At 42.5% G+C, this 16,467-nt stretch overlaps 1 protein-coding gene across 1 annotated transcript in view; it reads right to left on the reverse strand.

The window, feature by feature from the left end:
* Nucleotides 1-16,467, reverse strand: part of SPAG6 (sperm associated antigen 6) — a 334,049-nt gene that overhangs the window by 33,041 nt on the left and 284,541 nt on the right. Inside the window, exon 10 of the mRNA XM_029588711.1 lies at nt 2,552-2,697. Within this exon, the coding sequence (XP_029444571.1) occupies nt 2,552-2,697 (146 nt within the window). The remainder of the gene's footprint in view (nt 1-2,551; nt 2,698-16,467) is intronic.

A 16,467-nucleotide genomic window follows, 5' to 3' on the forward strand; every position in this document is an offset into this window, starting at 1 on the left:
AATTATTTATCATTTTGTAGATTTGCATTCTGTTACACTTAATATGAAATTATATGATACAATTACAAATGCCTTCTATTCCAATAATTATATTGTTATGTTTAATTAACCTAATCCAGACTGCAGAGGAATATAAAATAAATATATATTAATAATTTCCATCTTATAGCATTTTACTGTTGACCATCTGAGTTTCATAATTAAACAAGCAAAGAGAATAGTAAATTGAATGCTTGTACTGCTATTATTCAATAACATTTTAAAAATGAACACAATCTAGAGACAGAAAGCAGCTTTGATTTGGAGACATTATTCTATCAGACCACAGTCCACAAACAGAATTGAAAAGAAAGCAGTGGTAATGCAGGAAAACACTGCACTCTGCAGCAATTCAGCCTAGAGTAGAAATAGGAAAGGTTCATAGCAACTCGAATTCAAGTCCAAACAACTAAAATTGGAGCTCCAGCAAGAAAATTACTACAAAAACTACAGTGGAATCCATTAAAACCTTCATTTTAAGATGAATTTTAAAAGCCTGACACACACCGAAATTAGGGGATGCGTGAATATGTCGGGCCGGCTCGCACCGAGCAGATTTTAAAAGCTGGCCGAATACACGCATACTTGCCGTGTATTCGGCCGGTGTATTCGGCAGGTGTATACCTGCCGTGAAAAGGGGCAGGGTGTGGGCGGGGCCTGGGCATTCCTGGATTCAAACTTGAAATTTGCACGCAAATACTTATCGCACCAATGTGCGCCAGGGACCCTTCCGTGTAACTTTAATTCTGCTTTGGATGATGGGTAAGTTGTAAAACAAAAACTTCTAGACAGATCAGCGGGGTTTTAAAGGTCGGGGCTAACAGGGGAGAAGGGAGACTATTAAATTAGGTGGGTTTTGAAGTCCTATCCCTTACTTAGGCGAACTGGGAAAATTGGTAATGGCATCAGCACGTGTGCCTTTTAAAATCCCCCCACTTGCACAGTAGAAGCAGCATTTGCGCGCATAGGCGTGCATCCACTTAAAATTGCACGCACATGTGTGCGCGGTCGGGCTATTTTATAATATGCATGCATATACAGGCAAATATTATAAAATCACTGCATCCCTGGGAGCGGGCCAAAGAACGCCCACACGTGCGCCTGCATGCCAATTTAAAAGTTACCATCCCTATGTATTACTTTGGCAACATGTAAAAATCACCATGTCAATGAAGTTATCTGAATCTGAATTTAAGTTATTTTTAATGGATGAAAAAATGAATTACAAGATACATAAATGTACCAATATCTCTTAGCTGATCAAAAAGTATTGTTTTATGGTTTATTAGGAAGCAAAAAATGAAGAGCAAATTATGGCAGTTTAGATTCTGTAAAGAAGCTTATGATGATAATTTATCAATGAAAAAATTCCTGAACATCTACATTTGATATTCTGTGAATCCTTGTACAGTATATTATAGTGATGCTACAGTGCCACTCTAGCTGAGGATTTAACATGTTAAATCTCATTTTTCACTCACTCCATTTTTATCTGAAAACTGGCATATGTAATACAAGCCCTAAGACTTATCAATTAGCTCAGTTTCATAAAATCTGTTTAGTGGTTCAGAACTGAACATGAATACATTTTCAGGCTTATTCTGTGCTTGTCTAGCTCAAAAATCACTTTGAATTTTAAATCCAAAACTAGGACTCCCATTAAAGGTTAATCCAACTTGGATATTGTTGATATTTTGAAAATTCTAAATTTGGGTTTTGTTCAAGAAATCTGGGTTTAAAAATCATATTCTGCATACATTTAATAAGGAAGATGGATAAACCTCTTATATAAGTCTTTGGCACCTCAGCTATTCAGGATGGTATCACCCTGTACAAAAACATGGACAGACTGATATGATGGTGTCTGTGCTATTGTACTTAGTGATATGGTATTACTGTGGAGGCTTAATGGTATGTCATGCCTACAAAATAAGGTCCATAACAATAATTTATCACTAAGGAAATGCAGTGGTGCCAGGAAGGAAGTTTGGTGATATGTAACTTGTACAGAGTGATGTTCAAAGCAGTATCATATGGCTACATGATATTGACCCATAACTGTAGCAGAAGTACCTTGACATTCTGGCAACCTACCAACATGACGTTCGTTGCAATACAGTGTGATCCAAGAGAAATGTTGGCACAGCAGAGGTACCACAATGCTCTGAAGCTCTATAGATCAATCCATAGTAGTATGCTATCACCATGCATACATGAGCCCCACTGGCTTGTGCATATTTTTGTCACCACAAAATAACATACATCTGGTCCTTTGATCCTGCTTAATACAAACTCCTTCATTTGTGCTGTTAAACAAAAAGCTGTATTTAATGATTACAAAACTATGGAAATTACCTTTTGTGTGCTGTTAATGGGCAAATTTAAACATTTGTTATTGTATGTCATATTGCACACTGTCTTAGGTGTGCTGCAGGAAGGTTGTTAAAAATATGCTTAAGAAATAATAAATAAAAAACAATATTATCGAAAAAGAATTACTGCTATTCCTCACCTTACTATTTCTTCGGGATAGCAATTGTTAATAGTGTTGATATACTCTTGAAGAAGTGATCCAGGCTCTGCATTTATCTCTTGTACCTTTTTAAGTCCTCCACTTGTTACAAATAGACGCCGTGCTTTACTGTCATGTGGAAGGACCTACAAAAATGAATTACATTATCAAATGCCAGACTTGCTTTTAAAGCTCTCTCTGTATTGCTGAGTACTAATATTAAAGAAATTCCGAAGCTTGCAACAAAATTTACTGCTACATGGTGAAGCCCCTTCAAGTACCCATGAAACAAAAGAGCATGTGTCCTTTGCACTAAAGAAATGAAATTACACACTACCTTAAAAATAAGAAAAACTTTGTTAAAAAATAATTTGCAGCATATCGTGAGATACAATAGATTATTAATCTATTGAAGGAATAGATCTATTAATGAATAAGATTGCAGTAAACCAAAGTGAATATATTTCAGGAAACAATGGAGCTCCAGTAAAAATATGTAAAATGATTTTTTGTATAACAATGGCATCAATAGTATGACTTAAAACAGGTGTTCTTGACGTCAAAGTGCAATGTTTTTCTCTTCTATGGAGATACACTTGCAGTAAAGTAAAGCACGTGCAATTAGATATTTACATTGCATTTACATTTACATCATGTCATAACTTTACACAGCAATTTGTAGCAATAGTTACAATGAATGAACAGGAAACAAGTAACAGAAAATACAGAACACTGGACAACTATGTTCAGAGAAGAATGTTGTGTCCCAAATATGGGACCACACAATATCCAAGAAACAGAAGCCAGATGTTTTGAGAATCACTATTCCAATGATATTTGAGAACAAGAAAAGTAGTGAGACAGATGGCTCATAGACAAGCACAATATGTGGGGATGGTAGCTGAGTGTAGGGGGAAGGGTTCCGAGGGATAAGTAACAGCAAGAGTCATACAGGGGAGAGGAGGTACGCAATAGTGGCAAAGTACATATTTTCTAACTATGTTTTCAAATATAACTGAAAAAAATATCTTGCAACTTGGGACAAGATAAAAAGTGAAATTGCTTACCTGTAATTGACATTCCTCAAGAACAGCAGAATAATGGTTCACAGTACCTCCTGCGTTCCCTTCTATCTTCTTCACAATTTACTAGCTTTGCGAGACAGTCAATTGACAGGTGGCTGGCCCAACAGAGTAAAGGAAATCACCCACACATGCGCTGCCACTTTTACTAGAAAATGCTGGAAGCATTCTCAGATGATGCATGCAACAAAATCTTTTACATGCCTCACTAGGAATGTGCAATAATTTGCATCATAGTATTCATAATATCTTTATGGAAAAATATTCCAGATGAGCACGTGAAAAGCAATTTGATAATTCCAAGTCTGTGTTTTTTATTTAATAAATTTATATACCTGTAAAGGAGTGTATCTTAGACCCTCCTTAAATGTCCAGAATCAGGCATTTACCTTGGTTCACCTTAAGACAGCCCACAAGGGAATCCTGGCTGCAGGACGTTCCACCTGGGAAGAGGGATAAGAAAGCAGATCCCAGAAAGGATAGCTGGCCCCACACTCAAGGAGAGGGAATCAGGAGTTTTGCTAAAGCTACTTACCTGAAGACTACTGCATTTCTGTTTCCAGCACTGCTGAGGTAAGCAGGCTCTTGGCTGTTTAATTTGCCTGTAATAAATAAAAGTCTGTACAAGAATTGCTGGAGTCCAGTCTGTTCTGTCCTCCATCAAGCCAAAGACTGCTCCTCCTGACATCCCCTTGAGGACCACATAATCAGCCAAAGCTGTATTTTTATTTGCTTCCATGGTATATTTTTCACAACAACATTAGTTTTCACTGCAATATTGTTATATAAAATACTATAAAGATCAATATTAGTTAAATGTAAATCTAATACAGAATGTAGATAATGCAATTTCCGTCATTTCAAACATCTTCATTTACAGGATTTCAACAGTTATTTTCCATGATTAATTTGTATTGGAGCATTTCACTCTATATGTGTTAATTCTGTTCTAAAATTATGAATGTTATTTTGTGAACCATTGTGATCTTGCTATGGAACAACAGTATATAAAGGGGTAGATTTTAAAAACTTGCGCACGGGCAACCATGTGCGCATGCTACCTGGCGCGCACACACGGACACCCGATTTTATAACATGCATGTTATAAAATTAGGGGTCGGCGCACCCCCGGATTGCTATTGGTGAAGTTCCTGTCAGCTTCTATCTCCTTGTATGCTCCGCCTCCTGGTGGCAGGCACCCTCTGGGATCCCTCAGAGGGCCGTTCCTACCCTGCGCCAGGTCAAGGGTCCACCTCCAGCGCAACAATTGCCCCTGTTTGGGCCGGAATAAAAAGGGGGTGACCACAAATGCTCAGGAAAACTGAAAGCTTGGAAGGGAGTTTCACCATATGACAAAGAAAAGCCCACACTTTTCGGCTACTTTGTATAAAGGGTTGTTGGCTGATAACCGCTGGTACCATCGCTTTTGGGGCCTGAATCATAAAGTTAAGGGATGTAATTTCTAACGAGTTTTCAAGCTTGGATTGTGGACTAAACCGAGATGTGCCAGTGATGATGTCGTTTATGTGTCGGAGCACGCATGCATTGCTAAATTATACATACAGAGATTAGGGCAGTTTAGTCCACCTTGCTTGTTTGGCTGCTGGAGAGCATGGAGTGAAATTCGGGCCTTTCTACTGTTCCACAGGATCGCCTTAGCAACCATAGCGGCACCATTTGAAGCACGTATAGCCACTTGGGAAGTATCATCATCTTAAACACTTGTATTCTGCCAGAAAGTGATAGTGGGAGACCCTGCCATTTCTTCAAAAGTTGAGAAGTGAGTTGTAAGAGAGGTCCTATGTTTGCCTTATACAGGTCCTTGTGGTTAGTCCGGATTCCGATACCTAAGTACTTCATAGAATTTTCTACCCACTTCAAAGGAAAGACACCCTCCCATGTGTTCCTTACATTACCCCCGACATCTAAGGCTTCCGATATGTCTTGGTTTATATGAAGCCCTGCAAACCATCCATAAAGGGCTGAATCTGTAATAAGGGAGCCAATGATGACTGGGGATCAGTGAGATAGATTAAAATGTCATCCACGAAAGCCACAATTTTAAATTTGTAAGGTCCAGGGGAATGACTTTTTATCATCAGTGCTTGTGCTATTTTCCTTAGTAGGGGATCTATAGCAAGAATGTAGAGCAGTGGGGATAGAGGTCATCCTTGCCTTACTCCCCTTTCTATTGATACAGTCGAGGATTTACACCCATTTGCTACAACATGTGATTTAGGAGCTTTATATGTTAATATGTTACCTTCTATGCCATAACGCGTTAGTACAGAAAATAAATAGGGCCAGGACACTCTGTCAAAAGCTTTTTCGGAATCAAATCCGATAGCCAGAGACAGTGTTTTGTGGAATATTGAGGATATAGCCGAAAGCAATTTAAAAATATGAGAGCATGCTGGTCTGTTCTTCACAAATCCAACCTGATGTTCAGATATTAAGGAGGGGAGAAGAACCCCTAGTCTTTCTGCTAACATTCTGGCCAATATTTTTAGATCGCAGTAAGAAGAGATATTGATCTATAAGATGCTGGATAATGGGGATCTTTACCCGGTTTAGGGAGTACTGTGATATAAGCTATGTTGAAATGAGGAGGGAGAGTGTTGTTAGTGACAGCATCTACAAATAAGGCCATCAAAGGTGCTATGAGTTGAGGTTTTAACATTTTATAGAAGTCGAATGAGAAACCGTCAGGTCCAGGTGCCTTTCCATACTGGCTAGCTGAAATGGCATTACAAACTTCTATAGGCAGAATTGGGCAATTGAGAAAAGAAAGCTGGGGCGCTGAGAGAGTAGGCAGCTTCAACTGGGAAAAAAAATCCTCTTCCTCTTCAATACACCCAGTAACATCATCCATGTATAAAGTTTAATAAAGACTCAAAACACTTCGTATATCTCGTTACGGGCAGTTACAGTATTAGCCTGGGTAGTTTTCATAGAGAGGATAAAGGTTCTTTCCCTATGTGCAATACTAGGTTAGCAAGATATTTTCCGGCTTTATTTCCATACCGGAAAAAATTGTGTTCTGCAACCTGCAGCAAATTCTGGGCGCTCTGCTGTAATAAACAGTTGAGATTGCGTTGGATAGCAAAATATGCTTTGTGGTGCTGTGATGAGGTTTGGGATACAAGCTGTTTTTTCGCCGTGGCCAATTGTGTTTCTAAATTTAGAATAGCCTGATTAATTCGCTGTCTGCGAGCTGATACAAAAGCTATGATCTCCCCTCGAATCACTGCTTTGCCCTTTTCCCAATAAAGTTGTGCATTTCCAGCATGTTCACTATTGTGTAGTGCAAATTCCTCCCACCTTTTTTGGAGACAGCTTTTGAATTCGGGATCTGCACAAAGAAAACCAGGAAACCTCCAAAATCGCTCACAGATTTCTTTTACAGAAAATTGTAGATCTATCCATATGATTGTGTGATCTGATATCACTTGTGGCCCCACTTGTGCATCTTTCAGTGCATGGAATCCTTCTCGTGGTACTAATATGTAGTCAATTCTGGATAGGGCGTTATGAGCCCTGGAGACATGCGTGTAATCTTTCTCCGTGGGATGGAGAGTGTGCCAGGAGTCTATTAGCTCAAATTCCTTACATAGAAAAGGAACTCCCTTTCCCTCCCAGCATGGACTGTTGTGGCCTGGTGGGGATTTGTCCCACTGTGGGTCATGAATAAAATTGAAATCCCCCACCACCAGTACATATCCATGTGCATAGGTGACTAATTGAGTTAAGACATATGTGAAAAAGGTATGTGAATTCATATTGGGTGCATATAACGAACCATTACCTCTCTACTATTGAGTATGCCTGTTATCATTACAAAGCGACCCTCCATATCCTGGTGGGTTGTCAGGTGCTGAAAGGATGCTGATTTGTGCACCAAAATTGCCAATCCCACCTTTTTCCCCTTAGCAGGTGTATAGTGACATGCACCCACCCGTGATCTCTTCAACTTTTGACTCTCCAGGGCGGACAAGTGGGTCTCTTGTAGACAGGCAATTGTAGGTTTACATTTACTAAGCAGTTGTAATACTTTATATCTTTTGACAGGCGATCTTAACCCATTCATATTCCAGGATAGTATATGTAAGGGCTCACCCATTATATTCTATAGGTGTAACTATCAAGCATGAATTTCCAAGTATGAAGATCCCCCCGTCCGGTACCCCTACCTTGGTCCGTCTGAGTGATTCTCCCCAACAGGCAATATAAACCCTTCATTTCCACAAGACCGTTACTGAGTAAGACGAACAAAAATGTTTTACGTTTTTGCCTCATCTATTCCCCCAGACGGCTAAGCAGTTCTAGGGAAAAAACATCACTAAGTGCATTTGTAAAGTGAGAACTCCCCCCTCCTCCCATCCCTACCCCCCTTTCCCTCCCATCTCTCCATCAGGACCCTCTTCCCCTATCCATTGTTCTCTCTTTTCCCCCCTCCCCCTCCACTGCCTCTCCCCCTCTCCCCCCATCCCTACCCCCCTTTCCCTCCCATCTCTCCATCAGGACCCTCTTCCCCTATCCATTGTTCTCTCTTTTCCCCCCTCCCCCTCCACTGCCTCTCCCCCTCTCCCCCTCCTCCCCCCAACTTCACTGTCCCACTCCCCATAACAGAAAATTACAGTTTTGAGACTCCTGATTGGGGTATGAGACCATGTCTGATATGGGCGGGCACCAGCCCCACTGCACCAATATTGTGTACAGTATCAGTCTTAAATCAGAAAGCAAAAAAGAGATTCTTACGTCCAGGACTCTTCAAGTAAAGAGAGTAAACAAAACCATAGCAGATATCACTATCGTGTTATCCTAATCACAGACATATTGGACATCCACCTGAAGTTAAAAGTAAAGTGGGTTCCGATTCCCTGTGGTACATGGGTGTCCTCATTGCTTTTGCTGGGGTATCAAGCTCCCGTGGTGGCTATTTCAGATGCAATGTTATCCAGTCCCGATCAAAGTCAACCCCATGCCGGTTGCCTCTATATAGAACTTTCAATCCATCTGCGCTAAAGTAAGACGTGTGGCCGCCATCTTGTACCTCGCTTAGCTCAATATGGCCTTACCGGCCCCATGTAAGTAGAAGAAAAGTACCATAGATGGCGGGACTGATAATGGCGAGGAATATCCTTCAGTGTCTCGGTCCCCTACAGTCCCGGTTATGTGCCCAACGATTTAGTAAGAAGTAAAAGCAAAAACAACACCATCAGTTTTTCCGCACCTCGGCTAAACGCTCTTATGTTTTTATACGATATTGCTGTCCAAATACTTCTGCACGTCTGTTGCAGTCTCAAAGAATTTAATTTTGTCATTATGCCACACCTTGAGACATGCAGGAAATTGCAACGAAAATATCACTTGCTTTGCAAAGAGCGTGGAGCATAAGAGAGAAAATTTCCTTCTCAATGTGGAGACTTGAGCAGAGTAATCCTGAAATATGCGGATTTTTGTCACGTTGTAGATGAGGTCTGGGGACTTTCGATAAGCTTGCATGACAGCTTGTTTGTGCGCAAGATTTAACACCTTCGCTATCACGAACTGTGGCCTCGTGTCCCCGACCTTCCGCTGGCCTAATCTATGGGCCCTCTCTATGCGGAATGATGTTTGGATCTCAGTAAGATTGAGGGATTCCGGCAACCATTTTTCTAGGAAAGTGCCCAGGTTCCTGTCTTCAAGCAATTCGGGTAGGCCCATAAGTTGGATGTTTGATCGGCGCGCTCGGTTTTCCAAGTCATCTATTTTTGTGGACTGAGCCACTAGTGTTTTCTCCAAAGCCATTGTTGGGTCCGTCAGGCTCAGATGGCTTCGACTTCTGTGCCTCACCTTTCTTTCTGCTCTCCCCTCTAGCTTTGGGAAGATGGCTATCGCCGCGTCTACTTGCCGCTCTCTCCGGAACGGCTATGGCAAGGCTATCCGCCATGTTTCTCCTGAGGGCCTCTAGGGTGCGCGCTCGCATGCCACCCACGTCTTTATCCACGTCATGGCGGGAACCTCGGGGGTGTCCCCCTCGAGTGACATCACACCATCCAGGTATTTAGCCTGCCTTTCGTTTGCTAATAAATCGAGTTAGCAGGGATTGGATTGCCTCCGGTCTGAGCTACTCTGCCGCTTCCGTGCTGCAGCTGGAAGCTCTCTCTGTCCTTCGGGGTATTTCATCTAACCTGGGTACCCAGTCCTTGGGGGCCCTTTGCTTTCTTTCAGGTGCCTATCATCCCAGGTACTCGCTCCTCGAGGGCCTGCTCTCCCTGCCATTGGTGCCTATAATCCAACTACTTCTGCCTGCTGGGATCTACATCTATACAGCTACCAACTTAGGGGGTCATTTATCAAAATGCAGTAAGGCGTTTTTGCATGCGTGAAGGGCTTAAAGCATGTGATAGCAACATACGTTATGGGGCGGTAATGTGTTAGCGCATTTCGCGATGTCTCCTGAAAGGCCTGTTGTAGTAGCTTTGAAGCTCCTGGAGCACTTGCCTAGCCATCTGGGGGAAGGGGAAGGGGGAGAGAGAGAGAGAGTGAGAGATAGAGAAAGTAGCCATAATGCCCTCTCCCTAGATAGGTATTTATATCCCTATGGGAGGCCCACCTAGTAACTCGCGGTGAGGTTTAGGTATTAGTGTAGGGGGTTAGGGGCCACTGACATTCAACATGAGATGTACGAACAGAACAGTGGTCTCTTGTGAAGATTTGATGACCTTCGGGGAGAGGAAACTCACCCAAAGATGAGATTGGTGCAATGTTCTCTCCACCTATTTTGATGGACTCTCTACCTAGGTAACATAGATATGTGCATGCACTTGATCAAAGAACTGGGTTAATTTGCATATTTTGGCTACTCTACAAAGCAGACCTATTTTGCAGCCCTCAAGGGCTTGATTTGAGAATTCCTGCATGGCACGCATTTAGCAGTACTGGCCAAAAATGAAATGTTTTCTGACTGGGAAATAATTAAGAGCTCTGTTATGCATATCACTATTAAATAAAGTAGAATTGCTTACCTGTAACAGATGTTCTCCGAGGACAGTAGGTTGTCAGTCCTCCCACATGGGTGGAATCATCTGATGGAACCCAGCATGGAAAACGTATGTTAAAGTTTCTAGAACTTTGACCATGCCTAACTGAGCATGCCCACACATGCCAATATATATTTCATGTCCATGTAGGATCCCATCAGTCTTGTATTTTAGCAATTAAGAACAAAGAAACTGACTCCAAAGGGAGGTAGGCAGGTTTTGTGGGGACTGATATCCTCAGTCCCCACAAAACCTGCCTACCTCTGCCTACCATCTGTTACAGGTAAATAGCTATGCTTCCTATGATCGCAAGCAGGATGACAGTTCTCACACATGGGGAAATACCTAGCTACGGGTTGCCCCCCAACAAAAAAAGGGGGCAATAATAACAAGTGCCAACTGACACAACAATTCTGTTTTTATTACAAGCCTTTTTTCCATTTTATACTTAACCTATGAGGGACAGCCTGGAACAAAAACAGCAGGCCTTAGGAGGGAAATGAGCTGGGTTCTACACCTCAAACAATTTCTGGAACTCAGACTAGCCAAACCTACTATGGTAATTGCCATTCCTGTCCAAACTGTACTGAGATGTGAAAGTAGAGAGAACGCCATGTCGCAGCCTTGCAGATCTCCTCCATGGGACTGATCGCAGATGAGTTACTAGTGCTGCCATGGCTTGGACAGAACAAGTCTTGACATGGTCCACTAGTTTCAGCCCCGCCTGGGCATAACAGAAGGATATGCAATCTACTCGCCAATAAGATACTGTATATTATTTTTGGTAATGGCAATCCCCAGTATGTTTGTGTCAAAAGAAACAAAGAGTTGGGGGGACTCTCTATAGGCTTCAGTTTGCTCCAGGTAGAAGGCCAAGGCTCTTTTGAAGTCCATATGCCATGCTTGTTCACCTTGGTGGACATGTGGCCTGGGAAAAAATGTTGTAAGGATGATTGATTGGTTATGATGGAATTCTGACAGCAGCTTTGGCAGAAACTTAGGATGGGTGCACAAGACCACCATATCATAATAAAATTTGGTATAAGATGGATACTTTACTAGAGCCTGGATCTCACTGACCCTGTGCGCCAAAGTGACTGCCAACAAAAACACGACCTAGCAGGTCAGGCACTTCAGGTCACAGGAGTGCAGTGGCTTAAAGGGAGCTTTCATCAGCTGGGATAGAACCACTATCCTTAGACACAGCAGGAGGCCTGATGGAAGACTTCAAATGAAGCAGGCCCCTCATAAATCAGACAACTAAAGGCTGCACAGAGATGGGCTAACCTTCTACATGTTGATGGTAGGCACCAACTGCAACAAGATGTACCCTTACTGAGTTGGTCTTGAGACCAGATTTGGTGAAATATAGAATTAAATCAAGCAGTTTTTGTGTGGAGCAGGATCTAGGGTCTTTTGCTTATATCACATAGTAAACCTCCTCCACTTAAATCTAAAGGATTTTCTAGTGGAATCCTTTCTTGAAGCCAAATGAACTCGACACACATCATCACATATCTCAAAGGGTTTCAAAGCCAACCTCTCAACATCCAAATGGTGCATGACAGGGACCTGATGTTTGGATGAGATCTGGTAAAGTCCCCAGTATGATGGTTCCCTGATGGACATCTCCTGGAGGAGCAGGAACCAGATCTGTCTTGTCCAAAAAGAGACTATGAGAATCATAATCCCTTTCTCTTCTTTGAGCTTCATCAGAGTTACCACTACCGGTGGAATTAGAGGATAAGTGTACAGCAATCACTTGCCCCAATTTAGGGAAAAGGCATCCAAGGCTAGTTTACCATGTGCCTTCTTTCTGTAACAGAAGAGTGGGATCTTCCTGTTCCGAGGAGGTGTGAACAATCCACCACCAATGTATCCCAGTGGTAAAAATCTGATTCACTAATCTCTGGGTCAAGGGATCACTCGTAGGGTTCCAAGGACTGATTCAGTCTATTCACAAGGACAGTCTCTATGCTTGTCAGGCATGTGGCCCTGAGTAACTTATCCTGAGATATGGCCCAGTCCCATGGCTGAACAGCCTCTTGACACAGGAGATAAGAGATCATATACCCCTGCTTGTTGATACAGTACATCGTAACTTGATTCCATATTTGGACAAGAATAACTTTCTTAGATCCTTACTCACCTCTAGTCTGAAGCACCTCCAGCATCACACTGCATCCCAGGAACATGGCTGAACTTCCTGCAGTTCCTGAGCCCCTTTTATAGGGCCTACCGGCTGCACTTCCTATGACATGCACAGGTAACATCACATCTCGCCTCGTATAAAAGAAAGCTCACAGCCACCTTCCAATGTTTTCGTAATATGTCTCCTGCTTGTTCTGTAGTACTAGTTGCTACCGCATATTCCTGCCTTGCTCCTGGTTTTGTTCCTGTGTGTTCCTGCCTTGCCTTGTTCCAGCTTTGTCCTCTCCTGTCTGTCCAATTGCATTTCTCCCCCAGCCTGATTTCTCAGTGCCTTAACCTCAGCCTGGACCTTGATTCATTTGCTCTCTGCCTGCCTTGACCTCAGCCTGGACCTTGTCTCCACTCTGCTCTCTGCTGCCTCGATCTCAACCCAGCCACCAACTTTGATCCTTCTATCTGGCCTGGAAAGCCCTGCTGGCTGCCAGAACCTGCGGGCTCAACCCAATGGGGAAGTGGCTGGTCAGGCAGAAAATCTCATCTTGCAGCATATCAGCTGCCGCCTGCTGAGGCCTATCTTGTGCTTGTGCTTGCACAAGATAGGCAGTACCAACTTAACAGCGGCTGAAGGGCTCACTATCCTCACCTCATGACAAGTAGGTGCAATAGCTCAGATGATGAAAGGGTGCTCATAAGGATCTGTGCACACATAGGAACTCTTACGCATGCTCAGTAAAGTTTTACTGAGCACCGAGAGCTGGGTCTGTGCCAGCACCATCTGATATCACCCACATATTACAGAGAATTCATGCCTGCCTGTTGATGGAGAAAGGCAAAATCCAGCATCACGACAGACACTATTCAAGGAACCCAGAAACATCACATACTTTTCCAATGCATGCAACAGAGTACTGTGCTGAAAACATAGAAAGAATGCACAACATAGCGCACACACAAATGCACAACAAAATGGGAAAGAATTAGGACCATGCACATTAGTTAAGCTGGACAAAATGACATGCACAAACAATATGGGAGAACATAGCAGGTATGCCAAATAGTAACCGACATCACATGAAAAGACACTTGCAAAAAACACACAGCAGAGTTCAGGGTGAGGCAATTTTAAGACTTTCTGCTTTGGGGCAAAGTCTATGGGTATTTTATATCTGAGTGCTTTGCACCAGGTTTCAAAGACGAAGTACAAGCATACTTTCCCTTTGAAACTTTATGTGCATTATTTTCAAGTGATAAAGTACCGGCAGAAAATGAGGTGCAAATCTCTACAGGTGCTTTTTCCCAGGGCAGTTTTCAAAGGCAAATTATGCTCATGCTTTCCCTTTGAGAAATGGTGCAAAGTCCACAGGTTCAAATATTTGTGGACTTAGCATCAATGTGCTCAGTTTTTATTTTTTAATTCTGAAAACTTTTATTGTAAAGATATCACTACAAAATAATTACAACAATATAAGAAAACCGCAAAATATAATCAAATGGAATACATTCTCCACATGTTACAGATATTCAATATCTCCTGTTTAAGATCCATTTTCTCACAAATAAAAAGTACAATAAAGAAAATAACATAAATGAATAAACCCACATATATCAATATATCAACTGAATTCAGTTTATCCAGATTCCCCAACTTTCATAAACTATAAGAAAGGTTCCAGATACATGGCACTAGGAATGGTCGGGGCTCTGGCTCCAGAGCTCAGAGTCAGCTCCAAGAACTGGAGATGGAATGGAGCGGGTCAATTTTTTTTTTTTAGCTATGCTCTGGAGTTGGAGCTGGGATTACTGGAGCGAGAGTGAAGCTGGAATCAGAATGGAGCAGGGCTCTGGAATTTAGAGCTGGAGATGAAGCTGTGGGGCAGCTCCATTCTCTGCTACCTTAAAATACTGATAAAGTTTACTGAACGTAACAAAATGCAGTATGCAAGTCATTTCATAAGAGTAAAACAATCAAACCTCATTCCAACTATTTGTAAAGAACATTTCTATTAATATAGGGGCAGATATTCAAAAAAAGCTTAGCTCCTAAATGTAGGCTAAGTTAGGCACTTATTTTCAGCCGAACTTAGGTTCTTAAGTTTTCAGCTTAAAATTTACATAAATTTAGGTTCCTAAAAGTTAGACTTCAAAATTTAGGTTTGCTATTTATTTGCAAAGATTTAGGGTCCTAAGAGGGTCATTTATCATATCGAGTTAGAGCCTTATTGTGCAAGTTATGGCCCTAATGCGCAAGATAAAACCGTAACGCGCATGACAAATACCGCATTACAAAATACATATGTAAATTAAAAATTAGTATTCGAGTGAGAGGAGTTTGGGCAGAGTTAATGGAAATGAGGGTCTGGTAGTGCAGCATGCAATAGAGTAACGTACACTATTGTGGTATTTAACATTGGAAATAACTACACCTTTTTTTTGGTGGTACAGTAAAAAAAAAGTATTTATCATGATTGATATCACGGATCGCAGGTATTATCACAGCGATTATCGCACGCGATAAAAAGAGGAATGATAACAGACACACCTACCAGGCCTTCCTACCCCAATAAAAACACCAGCTCTCACCTGGTCTAGCTTCCTAAAGCTATAATGTTTGTGGCAAGTTTCATTGTTGGGGTTTACTGGATGATTTGGGAGACTTGCCGCAGACAACAACAAGCAGAAGAACAACAATCTCAAGAACAGGCAAGGCCAGGTCCAAGCCCTCCTAGGGAAGTCCCTGCATCGCAGGCAGAGCCAAGGGCCCCCAGGGTCAGGGCCCAGGGCAGCGTCTGGCATGCAGGCGGCCACAGTGGAGGAGATACTGGGAGCGCATCTTTCCTCCTTGTACATCCTTGCTGGGCACCTTGTGGTTTTCAGGTATCACCTCAACTCTTGGGCTATCCTGGAATTATATGAAGAAAACAGATGGGATTTGGATCCGGTCACACAAAAGTCCCATGCTGTGCCTGGCCTCACCAAATTGTTGGCCACCCTGCATTTCATGGCAAGTGTATCTTTCCAAACAATAGTAGGGGTTGTGGGGGGAATGTTCCAAACCACTTTTTCCCTGCTGCCTGGATCAGGTCATCACAACAGTCTCTGACCGAATAAATTGCTACATAGCATTTCCTCAGGCCGGGCAGGACTTGATGGACTTGAAGGGAAGCTTTTATGCCTTCGCAAACGTTCCCAATGTTCTGGGAACTATCGACTACACTCACGTGGCCATCATTTCACCCCATGACAGGGAGATGTACTGCAACAGAAAACTCTTCCACTCCATCAACATTCAAGTGGTCTGTGATGCTCGAATGTGCATTCTCGATGTGGTGGCCAGGTACCTGGGAGCCCCACACGATTCCTTTATACTTAGGCAATCAGGCCTCTTTGAAAATTTTGCGGGTAGCCTGTATGGTGACGGTTGGATCGCAGGTAAGAGAGACGCTTCTTTCTATATTCCATCTCTGGCTATGTGTTTGTGGCAAACAGCATGGAAATGAGGGGTGGCTGGGGGGAGGAAAAGCATCACTGCCATGACAAGTGGCTTGTACAGTTACATCTTCAGGCTACTGGCCCAGGGCCTGACTTTTCCCCCCCATGCTGCAGATGCCTGCAAATCTTCTGAGGGCAAAAAATGCACCTGCCTAAATCTTGGAGTGTA

The sequence above is a fragment of the Rhinatrema bivittatum genome, chromosome 2 (assembly GCF_901001135.1).
Source record: "Rhinatrema bivittatum chromosome 2, aRhiBiv1.1, whole genome shotgun sequence".
In the NCBI taxonomy this organism is placed as follows: Eukaryota; Metazoa; Chordata; class Amphibia; order Gymnophiona; family Rhinatrematidae; genus Rhinatrema; species Rhinatrema bivittatum.